The sequence below is a fragment of the Ranitomeya variabilis genome, chromosome 5, assembly GCF_051348905.1.
Source record: "Ranitomeya variabilis isolate aRanVar5 chromosome 5, aRanVar5.hap1, whole genome shotgun sequence".
Lineage (NCBI taxonomy): Eukaryota > Metazoa > Chordata > Amphibia > Anura > Dendrobatidae > Ranitomeya > Ranitomeya variabilis.
The window spans coordinates 190,237,558-190,264,457 of record NC_135236.1 but is presented as its reverse complement, the minus strand read 5'-3'; the positions used below and the strand labels follow the sequence as shown (position 1 = coordinate 190,264,457).

Genomic DNA, 26,900 nt, shown 5'->3' with positions numbered 1-26,900 from the left:
TAAGAAAACATTACCTAACAAATGGTCATACAATTATTCTATTTCAGAGTATTTGTTGTGAAGATGGGAATAATGCAGTGAAAACAAGTTACAAAATTGATGCCATGGAAAATAATTACCATGAAAAAAATCATGAACAGCATAAGACATGTTTATAACAAAGGAGGACAGTTCTAAATTATTAAAATGGACTTTTTTTTTTCTCATGGGCCTAAGAACGTAAAAAGCAGGTAGTCAAGGACCGCTCCTGCCAGCAATTCTGTCGTTTCTGGCGATGTCACGTTAAGAAAGCAGCTGCTTCTCTTCTACTCTGTTGACGTTACTGCTGATAAACTGATTGACAGCCAGCTCTCCGCTGCCTAACTACAGGGAGTTGTCTGTCTATCAACATGATGTTGACAGACACATGCCATAGACAGAGCAATCCAAAAGAAGAAGAGCTGCTCTGCGGACAGGAGGTCAAATGAGGCAGCAGAGTTGGTCCGTGACTGCTCTGAGCTGGAGCCGGCCAGGACTGGCAGATTTTTTGCAATTACCTGCCTGTCCGTTCTTAGCCCCATGAGAAAAAAATAAAATAGGCCCGGATCACCCCTTTAATGTGTTGATTAAAAAACTATTAAAAAGAAATGCAAAACTATCAAACATTTTACCTTTGTGCTAGGGCGGTTTTTAGTCGATCATTTTCAGTTTTCAGCTCCACATCAGGAGGGGGACCATGGTAAGCTTTTTCATCATCTGTCCCATTCACACTGGATGCTCGAGTAGATGAAGGAGTTTCCCGTCCCGATTCCTAGTACATGAACAGTTACATTGAAAAATCACTCAAAGTATTTTACATGATCTAGAGGACAGATACAGATTATAAAAGCATGTCCCCCTAACTAGTTGGTTATCACCTTACTTTGTTCAACAGAAATATCCGGTTATGCACTTTTACTAATTGTTTTAAATGTCTTTACAGCCATGTATACTCATATAACTATTGCCTAAAGTGACTATATCCTGGGGCCAAAAAGTGATCAATTTACATTTCTCATTTATAGTAGCCCCACCTTGTGCCATCCATTTGCTTTCCCTACTCAGATCACCGTTCATCCCAGTCCCCATGATTCCAAGATGACTATCACCAGGGCCGGACTGGGACTAAAATTCAGCCCTGGCATTTGAAGTTACACAGGCCCACTTGTCACATGGTGACTTATAATATCTTTGTACACTTGTAGCCAGGGCCGGTTTTAGGCAAAGTGGGGCCCTACGCCTAGGCAAAGTTTAAAATGGGGCCCAAAATGCTAACATATTGCACATCACACAAAAGCATTTCGATTGTATTTACAAGCGCTGAGTTCAGGCTGCTAAATGAGTTTGATCGACAATACTGAAGTTGTTCAACACTTGTTTCCCGGCCTCTTTCCACCGTCTGAGAAAGAATGATGGGACAGAACGATCACTTCACTAACAGATCACTAACCGATCCCCATACAGTATCATGTTATCAGCAGCAAATCTACAGTTTACAGTGGCGATGTGCTGCTGAAAACAATGATTTTTGTTCCGGCAAAAACAATCTGAATATGCAGCATTTTACTTGTTTAGTAAAATATACCCCATAGTCCTCCATATATTATAATGTGCTCCACAGTCCTCCATATAGTATAATACACTCCCTATAGTCCTCCATATATTAAAATACACTGCTCAGTCCTCCACATAGTATAATACACTCCTCATAGTCCTCCATATAGCATAATACACTCCTCATAGTGCTCCATATAGTATAATGCACCACCATAGTCATCCATGTAGTACAATTCACTTCCCATAGTATAATGCACCCCATAGTTCTTCATATAGTATAACGTATTCCCCATAGTCCTCGATACCGTATAATGCAGCCCACATATAGTATAATGTAGCCACCACCCTACAGAATATAATGCGGCAACCACAGAGTATAATGCAGCCACCCCACAGTATAATGTAACCCCATAGAATATAATACAGCCCACCTCCCCATAATATGTAATGTAGCCCCCCATAGAATATAATGCAGCCCCCCATAGTATATAACACAACCTCCCCCATAGAATATAATATACCCCCACAATAGTATATACCACAGCCACATAGTACATAACATGGCCTCCCCATAGAAGATAATATACTCCCCATAGTATATAGCAAAGCCCGCATAGTATATAGCACAGCCCGCATAGTAGATAACACAGCCCACACAGCAGTATACAGCACAGCCCACACAGTAGTATATACAGCACAGCCCACACAGTAGTATATACAGCGCAGCTCACACAGTAGTACATACAGCACAGCCCGCACAGTAGTATATACAGCACAGCCCGCACAGTAGTATATACAGCACAGCCCGCACAGTGGTATATCCAGCACAGTGGTATATACAGCACAGCCCGCACATTTTTTGCAAAAAACGTATCAACCAAATACCCTGTTTTTTCCATCTTTTTACTAGCACTTGCTGTCCACTGTGATTTTTTTGCAACAGAGTGGTTTTGGTTTTACTGTGCTTTTTTGTGTTTTCAAGTCTCTTGGTGGTGTGAACATGTCTTTACTGGCTTGTTCACTGTGCGCGCAGCTCATGTGTTCTGGTTCTACATAATTGTTTTCTTGTTTCTACAAGACTGGGGAGGCCTCCACCCCTCTTTTTTTGAGCTGTGCGCACAGGAGCCGTTCTGTCCAACGTGTCCACATGGACATTCCTTTTCTGAATCCTGCTCATACAGGTATTGTACATATGACCAGGTTTTAAATACATCAGATAGGGATTACATTCATTAGTTAGGACTGCTGTGATATGGGTATACCTTGGCGATTGGTACAGCGGCTTAATATACATTTTTTGCAAAAAACGTATCAACCAAATACCCTGTTTTTTCCATCTTTTTACTAGCACTTGCTGTCCACTGTGATTTTTTTGCAACAGAGTGGTTTTGGTTTTACTGTGCTTTTTTGTGTTTTCACAGTGGTATGTCCAGCACAGCCCGCACAGTGGTATATCCAGCACAGCCCGCACAGTGGTATATCCAGCACAGCCCGCACAGTGGTATATCCAGCACAGCCCGCACAGTGGTATAGCCAGCACAGCCCGCACAGTGGTATAGCCAGCACAGCCCGCACAGTGGTATAGCCAGCACAGCCCGCACAGTGGTATAGCCAGCACAGCCCGCACAGTGGTATAGCCAGCACAGCCCGCACAGTGGTATAGCCAGCACAGCCCGCACAGTGGTATATCCAGCACAGCCCGCACAGTGGTATATCCAGCACAGCCCGCACAGTGGTATATCCAGCACAGCCCGCACAGTGGTATATCCAGCACAGCCCGCACAGTGGTATATCCAGCACAGCCCGCACAGTGGTATATCCAGCACAGCCCGCACAGTGGTATATCCAGCACAGCCCGCACAGTGGTATATCCAGCACAGCCCGCACAGTGGTATATCCAGCACAGCCCGCACAGTGGTATATCCAGCACAGCCCGCACAGTGGTATATCCAGCACAGCCCGCACAGTGGTATATCCAGCACAGCCCGCACAGTGGTATATACAGCACAGCCCGCACAGTGGTATATACAGCACAGCCCGCACAGTGGTATATACAGCACAGCCCGCACAGTGGTATATCCAGCACAGCCCGCATCTCTCCTCCTACCCCCCCCCCCCCCGAGAATGTCCCCACAGTCCAGTAACAAAAAAACAAAAAACACTCTCCTCACCTTTCCTCTTGCCCGCGTTGCTTCCTGCTCCTGTCTCAGCGGCTGCGGTCTGCCCGGGACACAGCAGGTGCGCGATGATATGACGTCATCGCGCTCCCGCAGTGTCAGAGGCAGAGCGGGGAATGATGGGAGAGGGAGCGTCTGTAGACGCTCTCTCCTCCATCATTGCATTCAACTGTACCGGCGTCGACGCCGGTATAGTTGAATGCGGCGGCAGGGGGGTGAGTCGGCGGCGGCGGGGGGAGGCGGATCGAGCGGCCCACGACTGGCACCGGCCCTTCTGGCATTTGCTAGAAGTGCCCGATGGCCAGTCCGGCCCTGACTATCACAATCACATAGGGAGTGGAGTGGTAAGTCTAAACAACACTTCCCCTTTCCCTTCCTATCACACACAACTGGAAAGATGTGATTTAGAGGTACCACTGCACTTATGCTAGAGGTCATCTTTCAATCAGGCGCAATGCTGATCTGAGTCGAGGTGGCAGCGGGAATTGAAGTAGGGTACCAGGTAGACTGACTTTTTAAACCCAGGCTGGAGAGCCACCAAGTAAAATGTGTACACTTATTTGGAAGTACTTACAGTATGTTGATATATGCAGAAAGTGCATTATCCTATATTGTCCTTTAATATTTCATACTGCCTAATATAACTGGTAATGTTGAATAATTATTTCTTAGATTAAGTTGCCCTTTTTTCTTATTGTTTAGAGAAGCATTAGCAGAAATAGGTAAAATTAATTTTTATTTATATATCTTCTTATTTCTCTATTTTTACGTCTAAAGAAGTTTATTCAATTAATATTTGCCCTTAAAAAACAACACTAATTCACTACAGAATCCATAGACACACCAAGTACCGTATTTCTATTCCGTCTAATATATAACTACAGTATTATCTCCTGCAGTCTCTGCATAGGAAATCCCCATGATAGCCTCAGTGAATACACAGTGGCTTCTGCATTGAGGAACACAGCACTTGACATAAGCAATGTGTTCATGGGGTTTTAGCCACTTGAAACTTATTTCAGTTCTCGGGCACTGTGCAGAACTGGGTCGACAGTGTGCTGATCTTCCAAATCATGGAGCATGAATGATTAACATCAAATATGACTGTAGAGCCTGGGGCGGACACTGACAGCTTGGGGTCCCTATGAAAGAAATATATCTGGACCAGGGCCGGACTGGCCATAGGGCACTTCTGGCAAATGCCAGAAGTGCCGGTGCCAGTGGTGGGCCGCTCAATCCGCCGCCCCCGCCGTCGCATTCAACTATACCGGCGTATAGACGCCGGTACAGTTGAATGCAATGATGGAGGAGAGAGCGTCTACAGACGCTCCTCTCCCATCATTCCCCGCTCTGCCTCTGACACTGCGGGTGCGCGATGATGTCATATCATCGCGCACCTGCTGTGTCCCGGGCAGACTGCAGCTGCTGAGACAGGAGCAGGAACCAGGAAGCAACGCTGGGCACGAGGAGAGGTGAGGAGAGTTTTTTTTTTTTCTGGACTGTGGGGCCATTCTCGGAGGAGGTGAGGGGAGGAAGAGAAGAGATGTGGGCTGTATATAGTTCTCTGTGGGCTGTGTTCTGTGCTGTATACTGCTGTGGGCTGTATATAGCTCTCTGTGGGCTGTGCTCTGTGCTGTATACTACTGTGTGCTCTGTGCTATATATAGTTCTCTGTGGGCTGTGCTCTGTGCTGTATACTGCTGTGGGCTGTATATAGTTCTCTGTGGGCTGTGCTCTGTGCTGTATACTACTGTGGGCTGTATATAGCTCTCTGTGGGCTGTGCTCTGTGCTGTATACTACTGTGGGCTGTGCTCTGTGCTGTATACTACTGTGGGCTGTATATAGCTCTCTGTGGGCTGTGCTCTGTGCTGTATGCTACTGTGGGCTGTATATAGTTCTCTGTGGGCTGTGCTCTGTGCTGTATACTACTGTGGGCTGTATATAGCTCTCTGTGGGCTGTGCTCTGTGCTGTATGCTACTGTGGGCTGTATATAGTTCTCTGTGGGCTGTGCTCTGTGCTGTATACTGCTGTGGGCTGTATATAGCTCTCTGTGGGCTGTGCTCTGTGCTGTATACTGCTGTGGGCTGTATATAGTTCTCTGTGGGCTGTGCTCTGTGCTGTATACTGCTGTGGGCTGTATATAGTTCTCTGTGGGCTGTGCTCTGTGCTGTATACTGCTGTGGGCTGTATATAGTTCTCTGTGGGCTGTGCTCTGTGCTGTATGCTACTGTGGGCTGTATATAGTTCTCTGTGGGCTGTGCTGTATGCTACTGTGGGCTGTATATAGTTCTCTGTGGGCTGTGCTCTGTGCTGTATATAGTTCTCTGTGGGCTGTGCTCTGTGCTGTATACTACTGTGGGCTGTATATAGTTATCTGTGGGCTGTGCTCTGTGCTGTATGCTACTGTGGGCTGTATATAGTTCTCTGTGGGCTGTGCTCTGTGCTGTATATAGTTCTCTGTGGGCTGTGCTCTGTGCTGTATACTACTGTGGGCTGTATATAGTTCTCTGTGGGCTGTGCTCTGTGCTGTATACTGCTGTGGGCTGTATATAGTTCTCTGTGGGCTGTGCTCTGTGCTGTATACTGCTGTGGGCTGTATATAGTTCTCTGTGGGCTGTGCTCTGTGCTGTATGCTACTGTGGGCTGTATATAGTTCTCTGTGGGCTGTGCTGTATGCTACTGTGGGCTGTATATAGTTCTCTGTGGGCTGTGCTCTGTGCTGTATATAGTTCTCTGTGGGCTGTGCTCTGTGCTGTATACTACTGTGGGCTGTATATAGTTATCTGTGGGCTGTGCTCTGTGCTGTATGCTACTGTGGGCTGTATATAGTTCTCTGTGGGCTGTGCTCTGTGCTGTATATAGTTCTCTGTGGGCTGTGCTCTGTGCTGTATACTACTGTGGGCTGTATATAGTTCTCTGTGGGCTGTGCTCTGTGCTGTATACTACTGTGTGCTGTATATAGTTCTCTGTGGGCTGTGCTGTATATAGTACTCTGTAGGCTGTGCTGTATATAGTACTCTGTGGGCTGTGCTGTATATAGTACTCTGTGGGCTGTGCTGTATATAGTACTCTGTGGGCTGTGCTGTGTATAGTACTCTGTGGGCTGTGCTGTATATAGTACTCTGTGGGCTGTGCTGTATATAGTACTCTCTGGGCTGGGCTGTATATAGTACTCTCTGGGCTGTGCTGTATATAGTACTCTCTGGGCTGTGCTTTATATAGTACTCTGGCCTGTGCTGTATATAGTACTCTGGGCTGTGCTTTATATAGTTCTCTGTGGGCTGTGCTGTATATAGTTCTCTGTGGGCTGTGCTGTATATAGTTCTCTGTGGGCTGTGCTGTATATATTACTTTGTGGGCTGTGCTGTATATATTACTTTGTGGGCTGTGCTGTATATATTACTCTGTGGGCTGTGCTGTATACTACTGTGTGGACTGTGCTGTATACTTCTACGTGGGCTGTGCTGTATACTACTGTGTGGTCTGTGCTGTATACTACTGTGTGGTCTGTGCTGAATACTGCTGTGTGGGCTGTGTTATCTACTACGCGAGCTGTGCTATAGTATGCAGGCTGTGCTGTATACTATGCGGTTTGTGCTATATAATATGCGGGCTTTGCTATATACTATGGGGAGTATATTATATTCTATGGGGGAGGCCATGTTATGTACTATGTGGCTGTGTTATATACTATTGTGGGGGTATATTATATTCTATGGGGGAGGCTGCGTTATATACTATGGGGGGCTGCATTATATTCTATGGGGGGCTACATTATATATTATGGGGAGGTGGGCTGTATTATATTCTATGGGGGTTACATACTCTGGGGTGGCTGCATTATACTCTGTGGGGTGGCTGCATTATACTCTGGGGTGGCTGCATTATACTCTGGGGTGGCTGCATTATACTCTGGGGTGGCTGCATTATACTATATGTGGGCTGCATTATACTGTATCGAGGACTATGGGGAATACGTTATACTATATGAAGAACTATGGGCTGCATTATACTATGGGAAGTGAATTGTACTACATGGATGACTGTGGCGGTGCATTATACTATATGGAGCACTATGAGGATTGTATTATGCTATATGGAGGACTATGAGGATTGTATTATGCTATATGGAGGACTATGAGGAGTGTATTATACTATGTGGAGGACTGAGCAGTGTATTTTAATATATGGAGGACTATAGGGAGTGTATTATACTATATGGAGGACTATGGAGCACATTATAATATATGGAGGACTATGGGGTGTATTTTACTAAACAAGTAAAATGCTGCATATTCGGATTGTTTTTGCTGGAACAAAAAGCCTTGTTGTCAGCAGCACATTGCCAGTGTAAACTGTAGATGTGCTGCTGAAAACATGATACTGTATGGTGATCTATTAGTGATCGTTCTGTCTCATCATTATTCCTCAGCTGGTGGAAAGAGGCCGGGAAACAAGCGTTGAACAACTTCAGTATTGTCGATCAAACTCGTTTAGCGGCCTGAACTCAGCGCACGTAAATACAACAGAAAGGCTTCTGTGTGATGTGCAATATGTTAGCATTTGGGGACCCATTTTAAACTTTGCCTAGGGCCCCACTTTGCCTAAAACCGGCCCTGCCTACAAGTGTACAAAGATATTATACAGTCACCATGTGACAAGTGGGCCTGTGTAACTTCAAATGCCAGGGCTGAATTTTAGTCCCAGTCCGGCCCTGATCTGGACCCCCACCCTGCTCAGCATGCGGCTTATGATGACGGGAATCTGGCCATAGGATCATTGGGGCCTTGGATTCTGGGCAACAGACCAGATTGCCCTCATAACCGCCGTGGACTGACCACCGGGACCCACAGCAATCCTGAGAACAGGACAGCAGCTCAACCATGAATGGGCTGGAGGGGCCCATGCATGACTTCTGCTCTATTCATTGTCTATGGAACTGATCTAGCCGCGTGCAGAGCTCAGCAGCTCTATAGATAATGGAGAGCAGAGGCCAAGCATGCACAACTCTACTCCATTCAAGACAAGACTGCAGACCCCTGTTCTCAGAATCTCTGCATGGTGGCTCAGTGGTTAGCACTGCAGCCTTGCAGCGCTGGAGTCCTGGGTTTAAATCCCTCCAAGGACAACATCTGCTAAGAATTTGTATGTTCTCCCCGTGTTTGCGTGGGTTTCCTCCGGGTTCTCCAGTTTCCTCCCACATTCCAAAGATATACTAATAGGGAATTTAGATTGTGAGCCCCATCGGGGACAGCGATGATAATGTGTGCAAATTGTAAAGCGCTGTGGAATATGTTAGCGCTATACAAAAATAAAGATTATTATTATCTCGTGGGGAGGGCAGAGGTTCGATACAATGGATCAGTGATAACTTAATTATTTGGTGAATAACCCTTTAAAGAGCCTGGTTGATTTTCCTATTCTTTACAATTTATACATGAACCAAAAACTAATATGCACACATGCAAAAAAAACTTCCTTCTCACCCCCAATGGGGGTGGTCTTTTTTGTCATTTATCATTCTCGGGTCTTCTACCAGTGGCCTGGGAGTTTGAGAGTTCTGCGCAGGATCTTAGTTGTTCCCAGCATTGTGCTTTTCTGGACAGAGTTCAGATGTTGCTCCAGGGATCTGTTGTAGCCATTTTCTCAACTTAGGGGTCAATGCTCCAAGTGCTCCTATCACCACTGGAATCACTGTTGCCTTCACCTTGAACATCTTCCCCAGTTCTCCTTTGAGGGCCTGGTATTTCTCGAGCTTCTCATATTCCTTCTTTTTGATGTTGTTGTCACTTGGCACTGCCACATCTATTATCATTGCTGTCTTCTGATCCTTGTCTACTATCACAATGTCTGGTTGGTTAGCCAACACCTGCTTATCTCTCTGGATCTTGAAGTCCCACAGGTTTTTTTTTAGCCCTTTCATTCTCCACAGCTTTTTCTGGGGTCTCCCAACTGGACTTAGGGTACTGTCACACAGTACCATTTTGATCGCTACGACGGCACGATCCGTGACGTCGCAGCGATCGTATGATTATCGCTCCAGCGTCGTAGACTGCGGTCACACGTTGCAATCACGGCGCTGGAGCGATGCCGAAGTCCCCGGTAACCAGGGTAAACATCGGGTAACTAAGCGCAGGGCCGCGCTTAGTAACCCGATGTTTACCGTGGTTACCAGCGTAAACGTAAAAAAACAAACAGTACATACTTACATTCCGGTGTCTGTCCTCCAGCGTCTCAGCTTCTCTCCACTGTGTAAGCGCCATAGCCGGCAAGCACAGCGGTGACGTCAGACGTCACCGCTGTGCTCGCTTTCCGGCTGGCAGACGCTCACACAGTGGAGAGAAGCTGAGACGCTGGAGGACAGACACCGGAATGTAAGTATGTACTGTTTGTTTTTTTACGTTTACGCTGGTAACCACGGTAAACATCGGGTTACTAAGCGCGGCCCTGCGCTTAGTTACCCGATGTTTACCCTGGTTACAAGCGAACACATCGCTGGATCGCTGTCACACACAACGATCCAGCGATGTCAGCGGGAGATCCAGCGACGAAAGAAAGTTCCACACGATCTGCTACGACGTACGATTCTCAGCAGGATCCCTGATCGCTGCTGCGTGTCAGACACTGCGATATCGTAACGATATCGCTAGAACGTCACGAATCGTACCGTCGTAGCGATCAAAATGGTACTGTGTGACAGTACCCTTAGGAGGACTTAGCCCATATGCTGTGCAGATGTTAATCTATACAATTCCCACTAATTGGTAGTGGCATTCGGTATGCGCTGTAACTGCCTGTATTCTGCATCCTGCCACTATGTGTTGGACTGTTTCTGAGGTTTCTTTGCACAGTATGCACCTTGGGTCTTGTCTTGTGTGGCAGATTCCTGCTTCTATGGACCTGGTACTTAGTGCTTTGCTCTTGCGCCGCTATGACAGCTTTCTCCAGCCATTGTTAGGATTTCTCCATGTCAGCCACCTTCATTATCTGTCGATGGTACATCCCATGCAGCGGCTTGTCTTGCCATGGCACTTCATAATCCTGTCCTTCCTTCCAAACCTGTTGTTGTTGCTGCCTTAGGCTACTTTCACACTAGCGTCGTGCACTGCACGTCGCTATGCGTCGTTTTGTAGAAAAAACGCATCCTGCAAAAGTGCTTGCAGGATGCGTTTTTTCTCCATTGACTTGCATTAGCGATGCATTGCCACACGTCGCAACCATCGTGCGACGGTTGCGTTGTGTTGCGTCGGACCGTTGCCACCAAAAAACGTTGCTTGTAACGTTTTTTGGTGCGTCGTTCCCGTCTTTTCCGACCGCACATGCGCGGCCGGAACTCCGCCCCCGCCTCCCCGCACCTCACAATGGGGCACCGGATGCGTTGAAAAACAGCATCCGCTGCCCCCGTTGTGCAGCGCTTGCATAGTATGCGTCGGTGCGCTGCAATGTCGCATTGCGAAGTGCAGTGCACGACGCTAATGTGAAAGTAGCCTTAGGCTTTCACTCAGCATCTCACCTTTTGGTGCCATTTTTCTGATGTACTCCTGGATACTTCTTATTTCATCCGTGATGGAGGCTTGGATGCTTATCAAACCTCGACCACCATCATTTCTGTTGTTACACAATCTTTGGTTGCTAGACTTAGGGTGGAGACCTTCATGCATTGTGAGGAGCTTTCGTGTCTTCACATCTGCAGCTTCAATCTCTTCTTTTGGCTAGCACACTATGCAAAGCAGGGTATCTGATAACTGGCAGAGCATATGTATTGATGGCGCAGATTTTATTCTTCCCATTGAGCTGGCACTTCAGGATCTGTCTTACCCTTTGATGGTATGTGTATATTGCGACTTTCCTTGTCTCATCATCATGGTTATTGTATCCCTGTGGGATGCCAAGGTACTTGTAGCATGTCTGTACATCTGCTATGTGCCCTGCGGGTAATTCCACTCCATCAGTCTTGATTACCTTGCTTCTCTTTTTTACCAACCAGCCGCACTTCTCCAGTCCGAGGGACATCATGAGGTCTTCACTATAGATACTTGTCAGGTGGATCAGTGAATTGATGTCATTTTTCACATACAGCTTGATGTCATCCATGTAGAGGAGGTGACTAGTGTTGAGCGATACCGTCCGATACTTGAAAGTATCAGTATCGGATAGTATCGGCCGATACCCGAAAAGTATCGGATATCGCCGATACCGATACCCGATACCAATACAAGCCAATGGGACACCAAGTATCGGAAGGTATCCTGATGGTTCCCAGAGTCTGAAGGAGAGGAAACTCCCCTTCAGGCCCTGGGATCCATATTAATGTGTAAAATAAAGAATAAAAAATATTGATATACTCACCCTCTGATGCGCCCTGGTTGTAACCGCCAGCCTCCGTTCATAAGAATGAGCGCTTGAAAGTCCTTAGATGACGTCGCGGCCTGTGATTGGTCGCGGAGCGGTCACGTGACCACAACGCGACCAATCACAAGCCGTGACGTCATCTAAGGTCTTTCAAGCGCTTGAAAGTCCTTAGATGACGTCGCGGCCTGTGATTGGTCGCGGAGCGGTCACGTGACCGCTCCGCGACCAATCACAGGCCGCGACATCATCTAAGGACTTTCAAGTGCTCATTCTTATGAACGGAGGCTGGCGGTTACATCGGTAAGGTCCAGGCTGCGTCGGAGAGGTGAGTATATCAATATTTTTTTTTTTTATTCTTTATTTTACACATTAATATCGATCCCGATACCGATTCCCGATACCACAAAAGTATCGAATCTCGGTATCGGAATTCCGATACAGCAAATATCGGCCGATACCCGATACTTGCGGTATCGGAATGCTCAACACTAGAGGTGACTGATGGTGCTACCACTCTTGAACTTGCATCCATAGCCAGAATCAGTAATTATCTGACTGAGGGGTTTAAGCCTAAGGGTAAGTTCACACAGGACTTTTTTGCTGCGTATTTTTGCTGCGTTTTTATGCTAATTTTCAGCTGCTTATAGATGCGTTTTTGGTGCCTTTTTGGTGCTTTTTTTCATGCGGTTTTTTGTCTCTTTGTGCATGATAATAAAGTTGAGTGACCCCAGAAAAAAAAAAAAAACTGCTTCCTGTAGAACCACCCATATTTCACTGTGAGTAGAAAATGGAGACTGAACAGCCATTGCGATTAAGGACGAGTCCATTGCGACTAAGAAGGCCATATAGGAAGCTACTACTGCTGAAAAACCTCACTACCAGAAACTCCCTCACAATAGATCACAATCAGGACACCTCACAATGGCTCACAATAGCTCTTCACACCTCACTACCAGGAACTCCCTCACAACAGATCACAATCCGGACACCTCACAATGGCTCACAATGGCTCTTCACACCTCGCTACCAGAAACTCCCTCACAACAGATCACAATCAGGACACCTCACAATGGCTCACAATAGCTCTTCACACCTCACTACCAGAAACCCCCTCACAATACATCACTATCAGGACACCACACAGTAGCCCTTCACACCTCACTAACCACACCCCTAAGCGCTTGGCTGTGAGATCACTTCCTGCTGGCCATGATTTTTCTGCACAAACAACGCAGCAAATAATGCTACATGCATTTTTGCTGCGTTTTTTCCATCACCCATTCAAGTCAATGGGTGAAAAAACGCAGAAAAAACGCAGCAAAAACGCTGAAAGAAGTGACATGCCCTATGTCCAAAAAACGCAGCAAAGCAGAAAATACTGATCAAACAAAAACCCAATGTGTGTGCATGAGATTTCTGAAATCTCATAGGCTTTGCTGGTACTGTAAAAAGCAGCTGAAAATTAGCATAAAAAAACGCAGCAAAAAAGTCCTGTGTGAACTTACCCTAAGCAGAACAGCAATGGTGACAGTGCACCACCTTGGTATATGCCGCATTTGATGGTCACTTGTGCTAGTTGTCTTGATTTGACTTCCAAAGTTGTTCTCAATAGCCCCATTGAGTTTCTGAGAAAGGTTCTTAATTTCCTGTTGACATTGTAGAGAGCCAAGCATTTACAGATCCATGTGTGTGGCATTGAGTCACAGGCTTTCCTGTATGCAAACTGCCTCTTCAGAGAGAAAGAGGACTTGAACTCTCTATAGCACCACCTGTTGGAAGTAGCGATCCCACAAGTCACAATTAACCCTTTAGTGAGTCTTGCGATATGACTTAGGATAAAAGCAAATCAGAATCTCAATTTGCAGACATGGTGTTTCGGGCTATTGGCCCTAATCAGTGCAAAGTATGAAATCTGATTTGGCTAGGTTTTATCCTAGGTCATATTGCAAGACTCGTTAAAGGGTTGATTGTGACTTGTAGGATCGCTACTTTCAACAGGTGACGCTACAGAGAGTTCAAGTCCTCTCTCTCTCTGAAGAGGCAATTTGCATATACAATTTCCCAGAGGAGCATTGCATGGTGAATAAGCCTCCTTACCTTGACAAGTCAGAGCTGGTATGTCACTCTCCACAAGGAGAAGCCTTACCCCTTAGAACCCAGTCCAGAGCCTCTCACTTAGCCAAATCAGATCTCATACTTTGCACTGACAAGTGCCAATAGCCCAAAACACTGTCTGCAAATTGAGATTCTGATTTGGCTTTTATCCCAAGTCATATTGCAAGATTCGTTAAAGGGTTGATTGTGACTTGTAGGATCGCTACTTCCAACAGGTGGTGCTATAGAGTTCAAGTCCTCTTTCTCTCTGAAGAGGCAATTTGCAAATAAAATTTCCCAGAGGAGCATTGCACGGCAAATAAGCCTCCTTACCATGACAAGCCAGAGCTGGTATATCACTCTCCACAAGGAGAAGTCTTACTCTTTAGGCTTTCTTGTAGTCAATCCAGGCTGTGCTGAGATTGGTCTGTCTGGATCTGGAGTCTTGAGTGACTGCTCTATCTAATAGGAGCTGGTGCTTAGAGCACTGAGAGTACTGGTTCATATGGTCTATGATGCCTGACAGGAGTTTCCATGTTGTTATAAGGCAGGTTATTGGGCAGTAGTTGGATGTAACTGTTCCTTTGTGAGGATCCTTCATTATCAGCATTGTTCTTCCTTGTGTTAGCCAAGCTGGGTGGTGGCCTGCTTCTAGCAGTTGGTTCATCTGCTTTGCCATGCACTCATGTGCCGCTGTTAATTTCTTTAGCCAGTAGGTGTGGATCATGTCTGGGCCAGGAGCTGACCAGGTCTTCATGTTCTTGACCTGCTGTTGGATATCTGCTTCTGTAATGGTGACTGGTTGTTGCTCTAGTTGATTGCGGTGTTTCATTCTCATATCTTGCAGCCACACTGCACTGGTGTTGTGCGATTTTTCCTTCGCCCATATGTTCCTCCAGTATTGTTCAGTTTCTGCTATTGGTGGAGTTGCTGCTTTTGTGTTGTTACTCTGTAGTTGGGAGTACACCTTGGATGGTTCTTTGGAGAACAGGGCATTTATCTTCTTGGCCTCAGCTTCTCTAGTGTATTTTCCTAGTCTTGCAGCGAGTGCTGTGAGCCCTTGTTTAGCAGTCTCTAAAGCCTCAGTTGGGGTCAGGCCTTTGTACTTGTCCAGCTTGGTCTTATTCTTGATCTCTACATCCTTCTGTATTTCGGTTAGTTGGCTGACTTCCCTTCGTGTCACTTTGATCTTTGTCTCCAGTCTTCTTTTCCAAGGGGAGCAGTACTTCTGTTGTTCTTGCTGGTTGTACAGCCAAGCATTTCCATGATTGCTGAGGCAGTAGCATAAATTAGTTTATTAGTTTGAGTTATGGTGGTGGTAGGTATTAATGCACGTGCTCTATTGGCATCTTCTAGCATACTGTCTGGTGGTGTTTCTTTGCTGAGCCTTGGCAGTCGATTTCTGGTATAGATAGAATTTAGTTTATCCAAAAGCTCCTGTTTCAGATCAGCTGCAGCGCTCTCTAGTTGCAGGATTGGATCAGGATTTTCAGGGGGTTGCACATGATGTTCTTCCAGGTCTTCATGTGGGGTGGATCTGCAGTGCAGTTGATCCATCTCAAGTTCTGATAATAGCTTTCTCTTTATGACATTGAAACGTTGGGTGACTACTAGTTGTTTCTCAGTCAGTGGACATGCAGGTCTTGTATCTTGTATGAGCCCCATATATTGTATTCATTCAGAGTTTCCTCATACGCTTCATATATCCTCATATATCCTCTCTCATTTGGTCTGCTGTTATAGTAGCATTTCATCAGATCCAGGTTCTTTTGCCTTGTCCATGAATGGTTTATTCCAGTAGCCCATTTATCATCAGATTGTCCTGGTTCATCGATGTGGACCTTGTTAATCCGGGTGACCTCCGAGCTGGTATGACTCTCTTTGTTCATGACACAAATGTTTATTGAGGTAACATAGTAACATAGTTTTTAAGGTTGAAGGAAGACGTTAAGTCCATCTAGTTCAACCCATATCCTAACCTAACATGCCCTAACATGTTGCTCCGGAGGAACGGAAAAAAATTTCATGTGGCAAACAGTAAGCTCCACATTGGGGAAAAAAAATTCCTTCCCGACTCCACATACGGCAATCAGACTAGTTCCCTGGATCAACGCCCTATCAATGAATCTAGTGTATATAACCTGTAACATTATACTTTTCAAGAAAGGCATCCAGTCCCTCCTTAAATTTTAGTAATGAATCACTTATTACAACATCATACGGCAGAGAGTTCCATAGTCTCACTGCTCTTACAGTAAAGAATCCGCGTCTGTTATTATGCTTAAACCTTCTTTCCTCCAGACGTAGAGGATGCCCCCTTGTACCCCTCTCAGGTCTACGAGTAAAAAGATAATTAGAATGGTCTTTGTACTGTCCCCTCATGTATTTACCATATATACTCGAGTATAAGCCGACCCGAGTATAAGCCGAGACCCCTAATTTTGCCACAAAAAACGGGGAAAACTTATTGACTCGAGTATAAGCCTAGGGTGGAAAATGCAGCAGCTACTGGTAAATTTCAAAAATAAAAATAGATACCAACAAAAGTAAAATTAATTGAGACATCAGTTGGTTAAGTGTTTTTGAATATCCATATTGAATCAGGGGCCCCATATAATGCTCCATACAGTTCATGATGGGAACCATAAGATGCTCCATATTAAAATATGCCCGTTATAATGCTGCGTAAAAGGTTAATGATAGCCTCATAAGATGCTCCATAGAATATTATGACCTATATAATGCTGCGCAAAGGCTGATTATGGCCCCATAAGATGATGCTCCATAGAATATTATGCCCCATGTAATGCTGCACAAAGGTTGATGGCGCCATAAGATGCTCCATATAAAAATGTGCCACATATAGTGCTGCATACAGTTCATTATGGCCCCATAAGATGCTCCATATAGAAATATGCCCCATATGCTGCTGCTGCTGCAATGAAAAAAAAAAAAAAAATGACATACTCACATCTCGTTGCTGCCCGCTGCTCCTCAGTGCAGCGTCCCGTCTCTCCACAGTGATTGCTCAGGCAGAGGGCGGCGCGCACACTAATATGTCATTGCGCCCTCTGACCTGAACAGTCACAGCAAGAGGACGGGGAGACGGAGCGACGCCCAGCGGGTGGAACGCGGACAAATGAATATGAAATTCTCACCTGCTCCCGGCGCGGTCCCTGGCAGCTTCTCCCAGACAGATGGTCTCCGGCGCCCGCCGCTTCTTCCTCTGTTCAGCGGTCACTGGTACCGCTCATTACAGTAATGAATATGCGGCTACACCCCTATGGGAGTGGAGTCCATATTCATTACTTTAATGAAACCATGGGACGTGCAGGGACAGCCCCAGGAGCAGCTGAGTATGCTACAGTCATCGCTCCCCCTCACCCGTCGACCATGACTCGAGTATAAGCCGAGAGGGGCACTTTCAGATAAAAAAATTGGGCTGAAAATCTTGGCTTCTACTCGAGTATATACAGTATACGTTATACGTTATAATGAGATCACCCCTTAGCCTTCGTTTTTCCAAACTAAATAACCCCAAGTGTAATAATATGTCTTGGTATTGCAGACCTCCCAGTGCTCTAATAACCTTGGTCGCTCTTCTCTGCACCCGCTCTAGTTCAGCTATGTCTTTCTTATACACCGGAGACAAGAACTGTACACAGTATTCTAAGTATGGTCGCACTAGTGACTTGTATAAAGGTAAAATTAAGTTCTCCTTATGAGCATCTATGCCTCTTTTAATGCATTGCATTATTTTATTTGCCTTTGCAGCAGCTGCCTGACACTGGCCACTAATTGTGAGTTTGTCGTCCCATCCATACACCCAGGTCTTTTTCAGTGACAGTTTTGCCCAGTGTTTTACAATTAAGCACATAATTATACATCTTATTTCTTCTGCCCAAGTGCATGACCTTATATTTATCCCCATTAAAGCTCATTTGCCATTTATCAGCCCAAAATTCTAGTTCACATAAATCCTCCTGTAATATAAAATTGTCCTCCTCTGTATTGATTACCCTGCAGAATTTAGTGTCATCTGCAAATATTTAAATTCTGCGCTGTATGCCCCCTACAAGGTCATTAATAAATATGTTAAAAAGAAGAGGGCCCAGTACTGACCCCTGTGGTACCCCACTGTTAACTGTGACCCAGTCCAAGTGTGTTCCATTAATAACCACCCTTTGTTTCAAATCCCTGAGCCAGTCCTTAACCCACTTGCACATAATTTCCCCTATACCCATTGTTCTCATTTTATATATCAACCGCTTTTGAAAAGTCCATATACACCATGTCCACTGCATTTCCTTGGTCCAGTCCGGCACTTACCATTTCAGATTAGTTTGACAGGAACGGTCCCTAGTAAACCCATGTTGATATTAGGTAATTCCTCTTCAGATACTCCAGTATAGCATCTCTTAGTATACCCTCCAGAATTTTACCGTCAGTAGAGGTTAAGCTTACTGGCCTATAATTTCCAAGTTCAGTTTTTGTCCCCTTTTTGAATACTGGCACCACAGCAGCAATTTATTTTTTCCTCCTCCCCTTATCTCCACCCACAGGGACTCTCCCCTCCCCTGCTTATTTATATGTTCATTTCTGAACAGACTATAGCCCTGTAAATAAGCAGCCCAGTCATGGCTCTCATCCAGCCATGTCTCAGATATCCCTACCATGTCATAATTATGTTCCAACAAAATTATTTCTAATTCCTCCACTTTGTTGGTGAGGCTCCTGGCATTAGTATACATTCACTTTATGTATCTTTCTGTACCTCTATTCTTTCTTAAATTAAATTAACGGTTGTAACTCCACCCCTACTTTTTTTATTTGTACCCAAGTCACTATCTGCACTATCTTCACTTCCTATAAAATGAATACCCTCCCCCCAATCCCTAGTTTAAACACTCCTCCATCCTTATAGCCATTTTCCCCCAGCACAGCTGAACCCTCCCCATTGAGGTGCAGCCCGTCCCTAACGTAGAACCTGTAGCCAACTGAGAAGTCGGCCCACTTCATACACCAATTTCTGAGCCACTTATTTATCTCCCTTGCCTCTCTGGCGTGGCACGTGGTACATGGAGTATTTCAGAGAATACCACCTTGGAGGTCCTTGCTTTAAGCTTGCAGCCTAATTCCCTGAAATCGTCTTTAAGGACCTTCCACCTACCCCTAACTTTGTCATTTGTGCCAATGTGCCCCATGACCGCTGAGTCTTTACCAGCCCCTCCCAGTAATCTGTCCACCCGATCAGCGACGTGTTGGACTCGAGCGCCAGGTAGGCAGCACACTGTTCGACGATCCCTGTCTTTGTGACAGACAGATTGCCCTATGAGTTCCCCTAATAATTGAGTCCCCCACTACCTGTCTGGCCTGCCCTGCTCTCCTATTTCCCCTCTTACTGGAGCAGACACCCCTCCGGCTTCCAGAGGACATGTCTTGCTGCAGCAGTGCTACCCCTGCACTGACAACCCCTCATCTACCAACTTAGCAAACTTATTGGGGTGTGCCAGATCAGGACTAGCCTCCCTGGCACTCTTCCTTCTAACCCACCTTCTAACTGTCACCCAGCTAGCTGCCTCACTTTCCTGCAGCTCCATACTACCATCCTCCCCCACATCTATCCCATTGAGCATCTGCTCAGTGAGCAGCAGACTCCTTTCCATATTGTCTATGGATCTCAGTGTTGACAGCTGCACATTTAGATCCAGTACCTGGGCTTCCAAATGCACAACGTGCTCACATCTCGCACAGCAGAATGCAGCCTCAACCGGCTGTTCAAGGATTGAATACATGTGGCAAGATGTACACTGGATGGCACTGTCAAATAAGGAGCTCATTTCCTAATGGGAATTGCACCAGAAAGAAAAGTTAAGTAAAAAAAAATGTAGCGTATTAATAAAATGCAAACAGCAATTCGGTAATTGCTCCCTTGTAAACTCCCTCCTGGACCTGTTGAAGCGTTGAGTCGTGAAACGGCCATGGTCCACTTTTCCTCCCCCTGCATGCCTCTGAACCTGCACATCCACATGTCGCTTGAAGACACCATGAAGGGTTTAATAAAGGACTGAATATTTGCTTTCAAACTGGTGAATGCCGCTGTTTTTTTTTCTTTTTCATCAATCTTGGATGCGAGATAGAGGACACTACACTACGTCATGAGGTAGATAATGGAGGAGCACACAATGTCTGAGGTAAAACTTTCCACTGTTTCTTAGAGGACACTACACTAGCACATAATGTGTGAAGTTAAATTGCCCAGTTCTGTAAAGTAATTAACCCTGTCTTATACTCCCTGAGCCTGTACACATGCTTGTGCCATATTTTCTCGTAGGAGAAAGATCAGACAGTGAGGCAGGAAGTTATACTGTTCATTAACTCTTCTCTCCAACAGTAATACAAAACCAGGCTTACAAATGGACGGCTGTTTCTAAAAGGGGAATCACCCAGCCTAATACAATCAATATCAATATAGATAATAAAATCTGAAGGATCTGAGGATCCCCCTTCCTACAGTCATGTGTCCCCTTCGTCGAGTACTCCGATGAGTTCTACATCTCACCAACAGTGTTGTTATGAGGGGCTCAGCACCCTCGTGACGATGGCATAACCTCATATTCCAGGAGAGATAATTTTAATGGATATGCTAATTATAACTTATACCATATTTTTTTATTACGATTACCATTCTGCAAAACACATTGTCTGAAGCTGTTTTGTATGGCCCGGGAGCACATTCTGCAACATACATAAAAGAACAGTATGCCACAGGCCATGAAACATTTAGAAGAAATATGAAGGGAATAGCATAGATTTAATGGTGCATATTCACCAGACTTCTCATACATCTATGCATATTAATCATGATGCTTTTATACTGAATGAAGAAAACCTCCTCCATGAAAAGAAGAGGGAAAACGTCATGCTGTACCAATGACATCTGCTGGGAACATTAACAATAAAACAACCCACAGAAAAGGCTGAAATTCTCAGATATGAAAAGATATCACAAAATAAATTTAACATTTAAGAACATGTAAGATATGTTAGATTGCAAATGCCTCAAGGAAGCATTCAGTTAGGGCCAGAAACATATGGGCAGTGACCGAATCTTCGTGATTTCGGCTCTGCATGCCACAATTTCTTATTTAAAATGAAACAATTGAGATGCAATTAAAATTGAGACCTTCAGCTTTAACTAAAGGTGTCGAAGGAGAATATCCTGGGAAACATTTAAGAATTGCAAGAATTTTTCTATAAAGCCTCCTCATTTCAGGGGCTCAAAAGTAACTGGACAAATTAACTTTACAAGAAATAAAATGTCCAAAAATTTAAAAAAATGAGGTACTGCCGCACTAACAGAACAAAGGGAAAAGGGCCAATTAGAAATTAAGCAATATGAACAAAACTATATAAAATTAGTGATAAAATAGCCTAAGTAACATACAGATTGAGAGCAGTACACAGAAGCCTAAAAAACACCAGGGAGATGTAGATAGAATACAACAGTGGAGATGAACCACTAACTACTTGTATCCAAGGGATGAATATAATGACCAAATGCACATGAGTCAGAAGGCAGTGGTTAATACGCTTGCTGAGATGCACTGTTAATTGAAATGATCCATCATTCCCATAAATGGCCTCACTGGGGTGCGGGGCGCTGCTCATACTATGCACATTCCAATGCACACAGGTTTTGACTGTCCAGTCCTGTTTTGTGCATTGTCTGTGCGCATGAAAATAGAATCCTCCAGATGTCTAAACTATACTAGGGTGCCCTGGCCGGCAGTGTCCCTGGTAACCATGCAAATGGAAGAGGGGTAGCTAATACCCTGGAAAACATGATCAGGGCTGGTTTTTACATTCCCATGTCACGTGATCACCGTTATTCACCGAAAAAAAAAAATCCTATTTAAAATTAATTTCTATCTGTTCTCTGATATGATCTAGAATATCTTCCTGGGAAAAAATGCATGCGCTCGTTGAGATCTGCAGGCCAGTACCTGGCAACAATAGGGAGTTTTTCCTATTGGTTCCTTTTGATCACTGTGATAGACCCCATCACAGTGATCAAAATAAAAAAATGGAAAATCAAACCGCCCTTTGTGTCACCCCCTTAGGGCTCATTTCCACTGGCGAGGAAAACGGACAAGTGCAATCCGATAAAAAAATCGGATTGCACTCGGACCAATGTTATTCAATAGGTGTATTTTCATTTGCAATTTTTTTCTCAGCCGAAATCGGACTGAGAAAAAAATCGCAGCATGCTGCGATTTGCTGCGAGTCTCGGACGAGACTCGCCAATGCAAGTCAATGGGTGCGAGAAAAAAAATCGCACAGCACTCGCACCATGCGAGTTCTGTCCGATTTTTACGCACCGGTGTCCTTTGAAAAGCAGGTAATTCAGCGCGGTGTACAGTAAAATCACACTGACAGGTTAGAATAGAGTAGATATATACACATATATATATATATATGTATATATACCTATTCTATGTCAGTGAGACACCTATATATCTATATTTATATTTAATGCAGCGCAAGATAGCATTAAAGCCGCTAATTCAATTGCCGGCTTTTCATTTCTCCTTCCCATACCCGACATGATATGAGACATGGTTTACATACAGTAAACCATCTCATATCCCCATTTTTTTTGCATATTCCACACTACTAATGTTAGTAGTGTGTGTATGCAAAATTTGGGCGCTGTAGCTGCTAAAATAAAGGGTTAAATGGCGGAAAAAATTGGCGTAAGCTCCCGCGCAATTTTCTCCGCCAGAGTGGTAAAGCCAGTGACTGACGGCAGATATTAATAGCCAGGAGAGGGTCCATGGTTATTGGCCCCCCCGTGGCTAAAAACACCTGCCCCCAGCCACCCCAGAAAAGGCACATCTGGAAGATGCGCCTGTTCTGGCACTTGGCCACTCTCTTCCCATTCCCGTGTAGAGGTGGGATATGGGGTAATGAAGGGTTAATACCACCTTGCTATTGTAAGGTGACATTAAGCCAGATTAATAATGGAGAGGCGTCAATTATGACAACTATCCATTATTAATCCAATTGTTTGAAAGGGTTAAAAAACACACACACACACATGATTTAAAAGTATTTTAATGAAATAAACAGCGGTTGTTTTAATATTTTATTGCTCTCAATCCATTTTTCAGACCCTCGCTTGGCAAAACAATAAACCCACAATATACATACCTTCTGCTGACCCGTCACGTCCCACGAGGTAATCCATCTGAAGGGGTTAAAATAATTTACAAGCAGGAGCCCTGCTAATGCAGCTGTGCTCGTGCTTGTAATTCCCCGGCGAATGAAGGAAATGTAGGTCATTGACCTACATTTCCTTCAGTCGCGGTGATGCGCCCCCTGGTGGATGTCCTCATATGACCTGGAGCGTGGGAAAAAGTTCCCAGGCTGCAGTTCATGAGAACATCCAGCAGGGGCGCATCACCGCGACTGAAGGAAATGTAGGTCAATGACCTACATTTCCTTCATTCGCCGGGGAATTACAAGCACGAGCACAGCTGCATTTGCAGGGCTCCTGCTTGTAAATTATTTTAACCAATTCAGATGGATTACCTCGTGGGACGTGACGGGTCAGCAGAAGGTATGTATATTGTGGGTTTATTGTTTTGCCAAGCGAGGGTCTGCAAATGGATTGAGAGAGCAATAAAATATTAAAACAACCGCTGTGTTTATTTCGTTAAAATACTTTTTAATCATGTGTGTGTTTTTTTTTTTAACCCTTTCAAACAATTGGATTAATAATGGATAGTTGTCATAATTGACGCCTCTCCATTATTAATCTGGCTTAATGTCACCTTACAATAGCAAGGTGGCATTAACCCTTCATTACCCCATATCCCACCGCTACACGGGAATGGGAAGAGAGTGGCCAAGTGCCAGAATAGGCGCATCTTCCAGATGTGCCTTTTCTGGGGTGGCTGGGGGCAGATGTTTTTAGCCACGGGGGGGCCAATAACCATGGACCCTCTCCTGGCTATTAATATCTGCCGTCAGTCACTGGCTTTACCACTCTGGCAGAGAAAATTGCGCGGGAGCCCACGCCAATTTTTTCCGCCATTTAACCCTTTATTTTAGCAGCTACAGCGCTGAAATTTTGCACATACACACTACTAACATTAGTAGTGTGGAGTATGCAAAAAAAAAAGGGGATATGAGATGGTTTACTGTATGTAAACCATGTCTCATATGTCGGGTATGGGAAGGAGAAATGAGAAGCCGGCAATGGAATTAGTGGCTTTAATGCTATCTTGCGCTGCATTAAATATAAATATAGATATATAGGTGTCTCACTGACATATATATATGTATATATACCTATTCTATGTGTATATATCTACTCTATTCTAACCTGTCAGTGTGATTTTACTGTACACAGCACTGATTTGCCGGCTTTTCAAAGGACACCGGTGCGTAAAAATCGGACAGCAATACGGATGTCATACGGATGTCATACGGATGTTGCGATTAAAAAAATCGCATGACACTCGCATGACAATCGCACGATTTTCCTCTGTTTTTTCGGTCCGTTAATCGGACCGTTTTGTCTCTCGCATGTGGAAATGAGCCCTTAGTTAGAAAAAAATTATAATATATATTTTTAATTTTTTTCCTTTTTTTCCCAGTTACGGTTAGGGTTGTAGTTGAAATTGGGGCTTTTTCAAAAGTAAAAAAAATAAAATAAAATAATGACAATATGACTGATAATGTTCAGGGCAATTGCTCACTGCTGGAGTTTGCCTCTGGGTGCTCGGGTATGCAAGGAGTATCGCAGATCCACGCATGTTTTTTTGAGGAGTCTAACCGCAGCAAAACATGCGGGCAGGGACTAGAGCATCCACGATATTTGGTGCAAACTGGAGTAGCGAGCACTTGTGCTCAACACTAATGACGACATATTCAATATGACGATCTAATGTTAACAAATTCTGTGTCGTACTTGTGGGTTCAAAATGCTCACTATACCCCTAGATAAAATCCTTGAGGGGTGTGGTTTCCAAAATGGGGTCACTTGTGAGGGGTTTCCACTGTTTAAGCACATCAGGGGCTCTCCAAGCACGACAAGGCATCCGCTCTCGATCCCAGCACTCCCTATATATGGAGTATTGGCGTACCCTGGAGAAATTGCACAACAAATTTTGTGGTCCATTTTCTCATGTTACCCTTGTGAAAATGAAGTTTGAGTCTAAAGTAATTTTTTTGTGAAATAAGTTAAATGTCCATTTTTTTTCCTTCTAGATTGCTTCAGTTCTTATGAAACAACTTAACTTATCGAATGTGGTTTTGAACACCTTGAGAGGTGAAGATTTTAAATTGATGTCACTTTGGGGTATTTCCTGTCAGATAGGCTCCTCAAAGTCACTTCAAATGTGATATGGTCTTAAAAAAATGGTTTTGTAAATGTTGTTGAAAAATTAGAAATCTCTGATCTATGTTTAGCCCTGCTAACTTCTTTAAAAAAATCATGTTTGCAAAATTGTGCTAATGTAAAGTAGACATGAGGGAAAAGTTATTTATTAAGCATTTTGTGTGACAAAATTCGCTGGTTTAAGGACAGAAAAATTAACCCCTTCCCGACATCGGACGTACTATACCATCCGATGTCGGGTCCCCTGCTTTGATGTGCGCTCCGGCGGTGAGCGCACATCAAAGTCGCGACATGTCAGCTGTTTTTTACAGCCGACATGTACGCGCAATAGCGGCGGGTGAAATCGCGATCACCCGCCGCTATTAACTAGTTAAATGCCGCTGTCAAACGCAGACAGCGGCATTTAACTACCGCATCCGGCCGGGCGGCCGGAAATGAGCGCATCGCCGACCCCCGTCACATGATCGGGGGTCGGCGATGCTTGAATATTGTAGCCATAGAGGTCCTTGAGACCTCTATGGTTACTGATCGCCGGTGGCTGTGAGCGCCCCCCTGTGGTCGGCGCTCACAGCACACCTGTATTTCTGCTACATAACAGCGATCTGATGATCGCTGTTATGTAGCAGAGCCGATCGGGCTGTGCCTGCTTCTAGCCTTCCATGGAGGCTATAGAAGCATGGCAAAAGTAAAAAAAAAAAATATAAAAAAAATATAAAAGTTTAAATCACCCCCCTTTCGCCCCAATCAAAATAAATCAATAAAAAAAATATCAAATCTACACATATTTGGTATCGCCGCGTTCAGAATCGCCTGATCTATCAATAAAAAAAAAGCATTAACCTGATCGCAAAACGGCGTAACGAGAAAAAAAATCGAAACGCCAGAATTACGTTTTTTTGGTCACCGCGACATTGCATTAAAATGCAATAACGGGCGATCAAAAGAATGTATCTGCACCGAAATGCTATTATTAAAAACGCCAGCTCGGCACGCAAAAAATAAGCCCTCACCCGACCCCAGATCACGAAAAATAGAGACGCTACGGGTATCGGAAAATGACGCAATTTTATTTATTTATTTTTTTGCAAAGTTTGGAATTTTTTTTCACCACTTAGGTGAAAAATAACCTAAACATGTTTAGTGTCTATGAACTCGTACTGACCTGGAGAATCATAATGGCAGGTCAGTTTTATCATTTAGTGAACCTAGCAAAAAAAAAAAAAAACAAAAAACAAGTGTGGGATTGCACTTTTTTTGCAATTTCACCGCACTTGGAATTTTTTTCCCGTTTTC

General features: G+C 44.6%; 1 protein-coding gene across 1 annotated transcript in view; it reads right to left on the bottom strand.

The window, feature by feature from the left end:
* Positions 1-26,900, bottom strand: part of HOMER2 (homer scaffold protein 2) — a 406,520-nt gene that overhangs the window by 141,227 nt on the left and 238,393 nt on the right. The window contains exon 5 of the mRNA XM_077263649.1: positions 651-790. Coding sequence (XP_077119764.1) covers positions 651-790 — 140 coding nt within the window. The remainder of the gene's footprint in view (positions 1-650; positions 791-26,900) is intronic.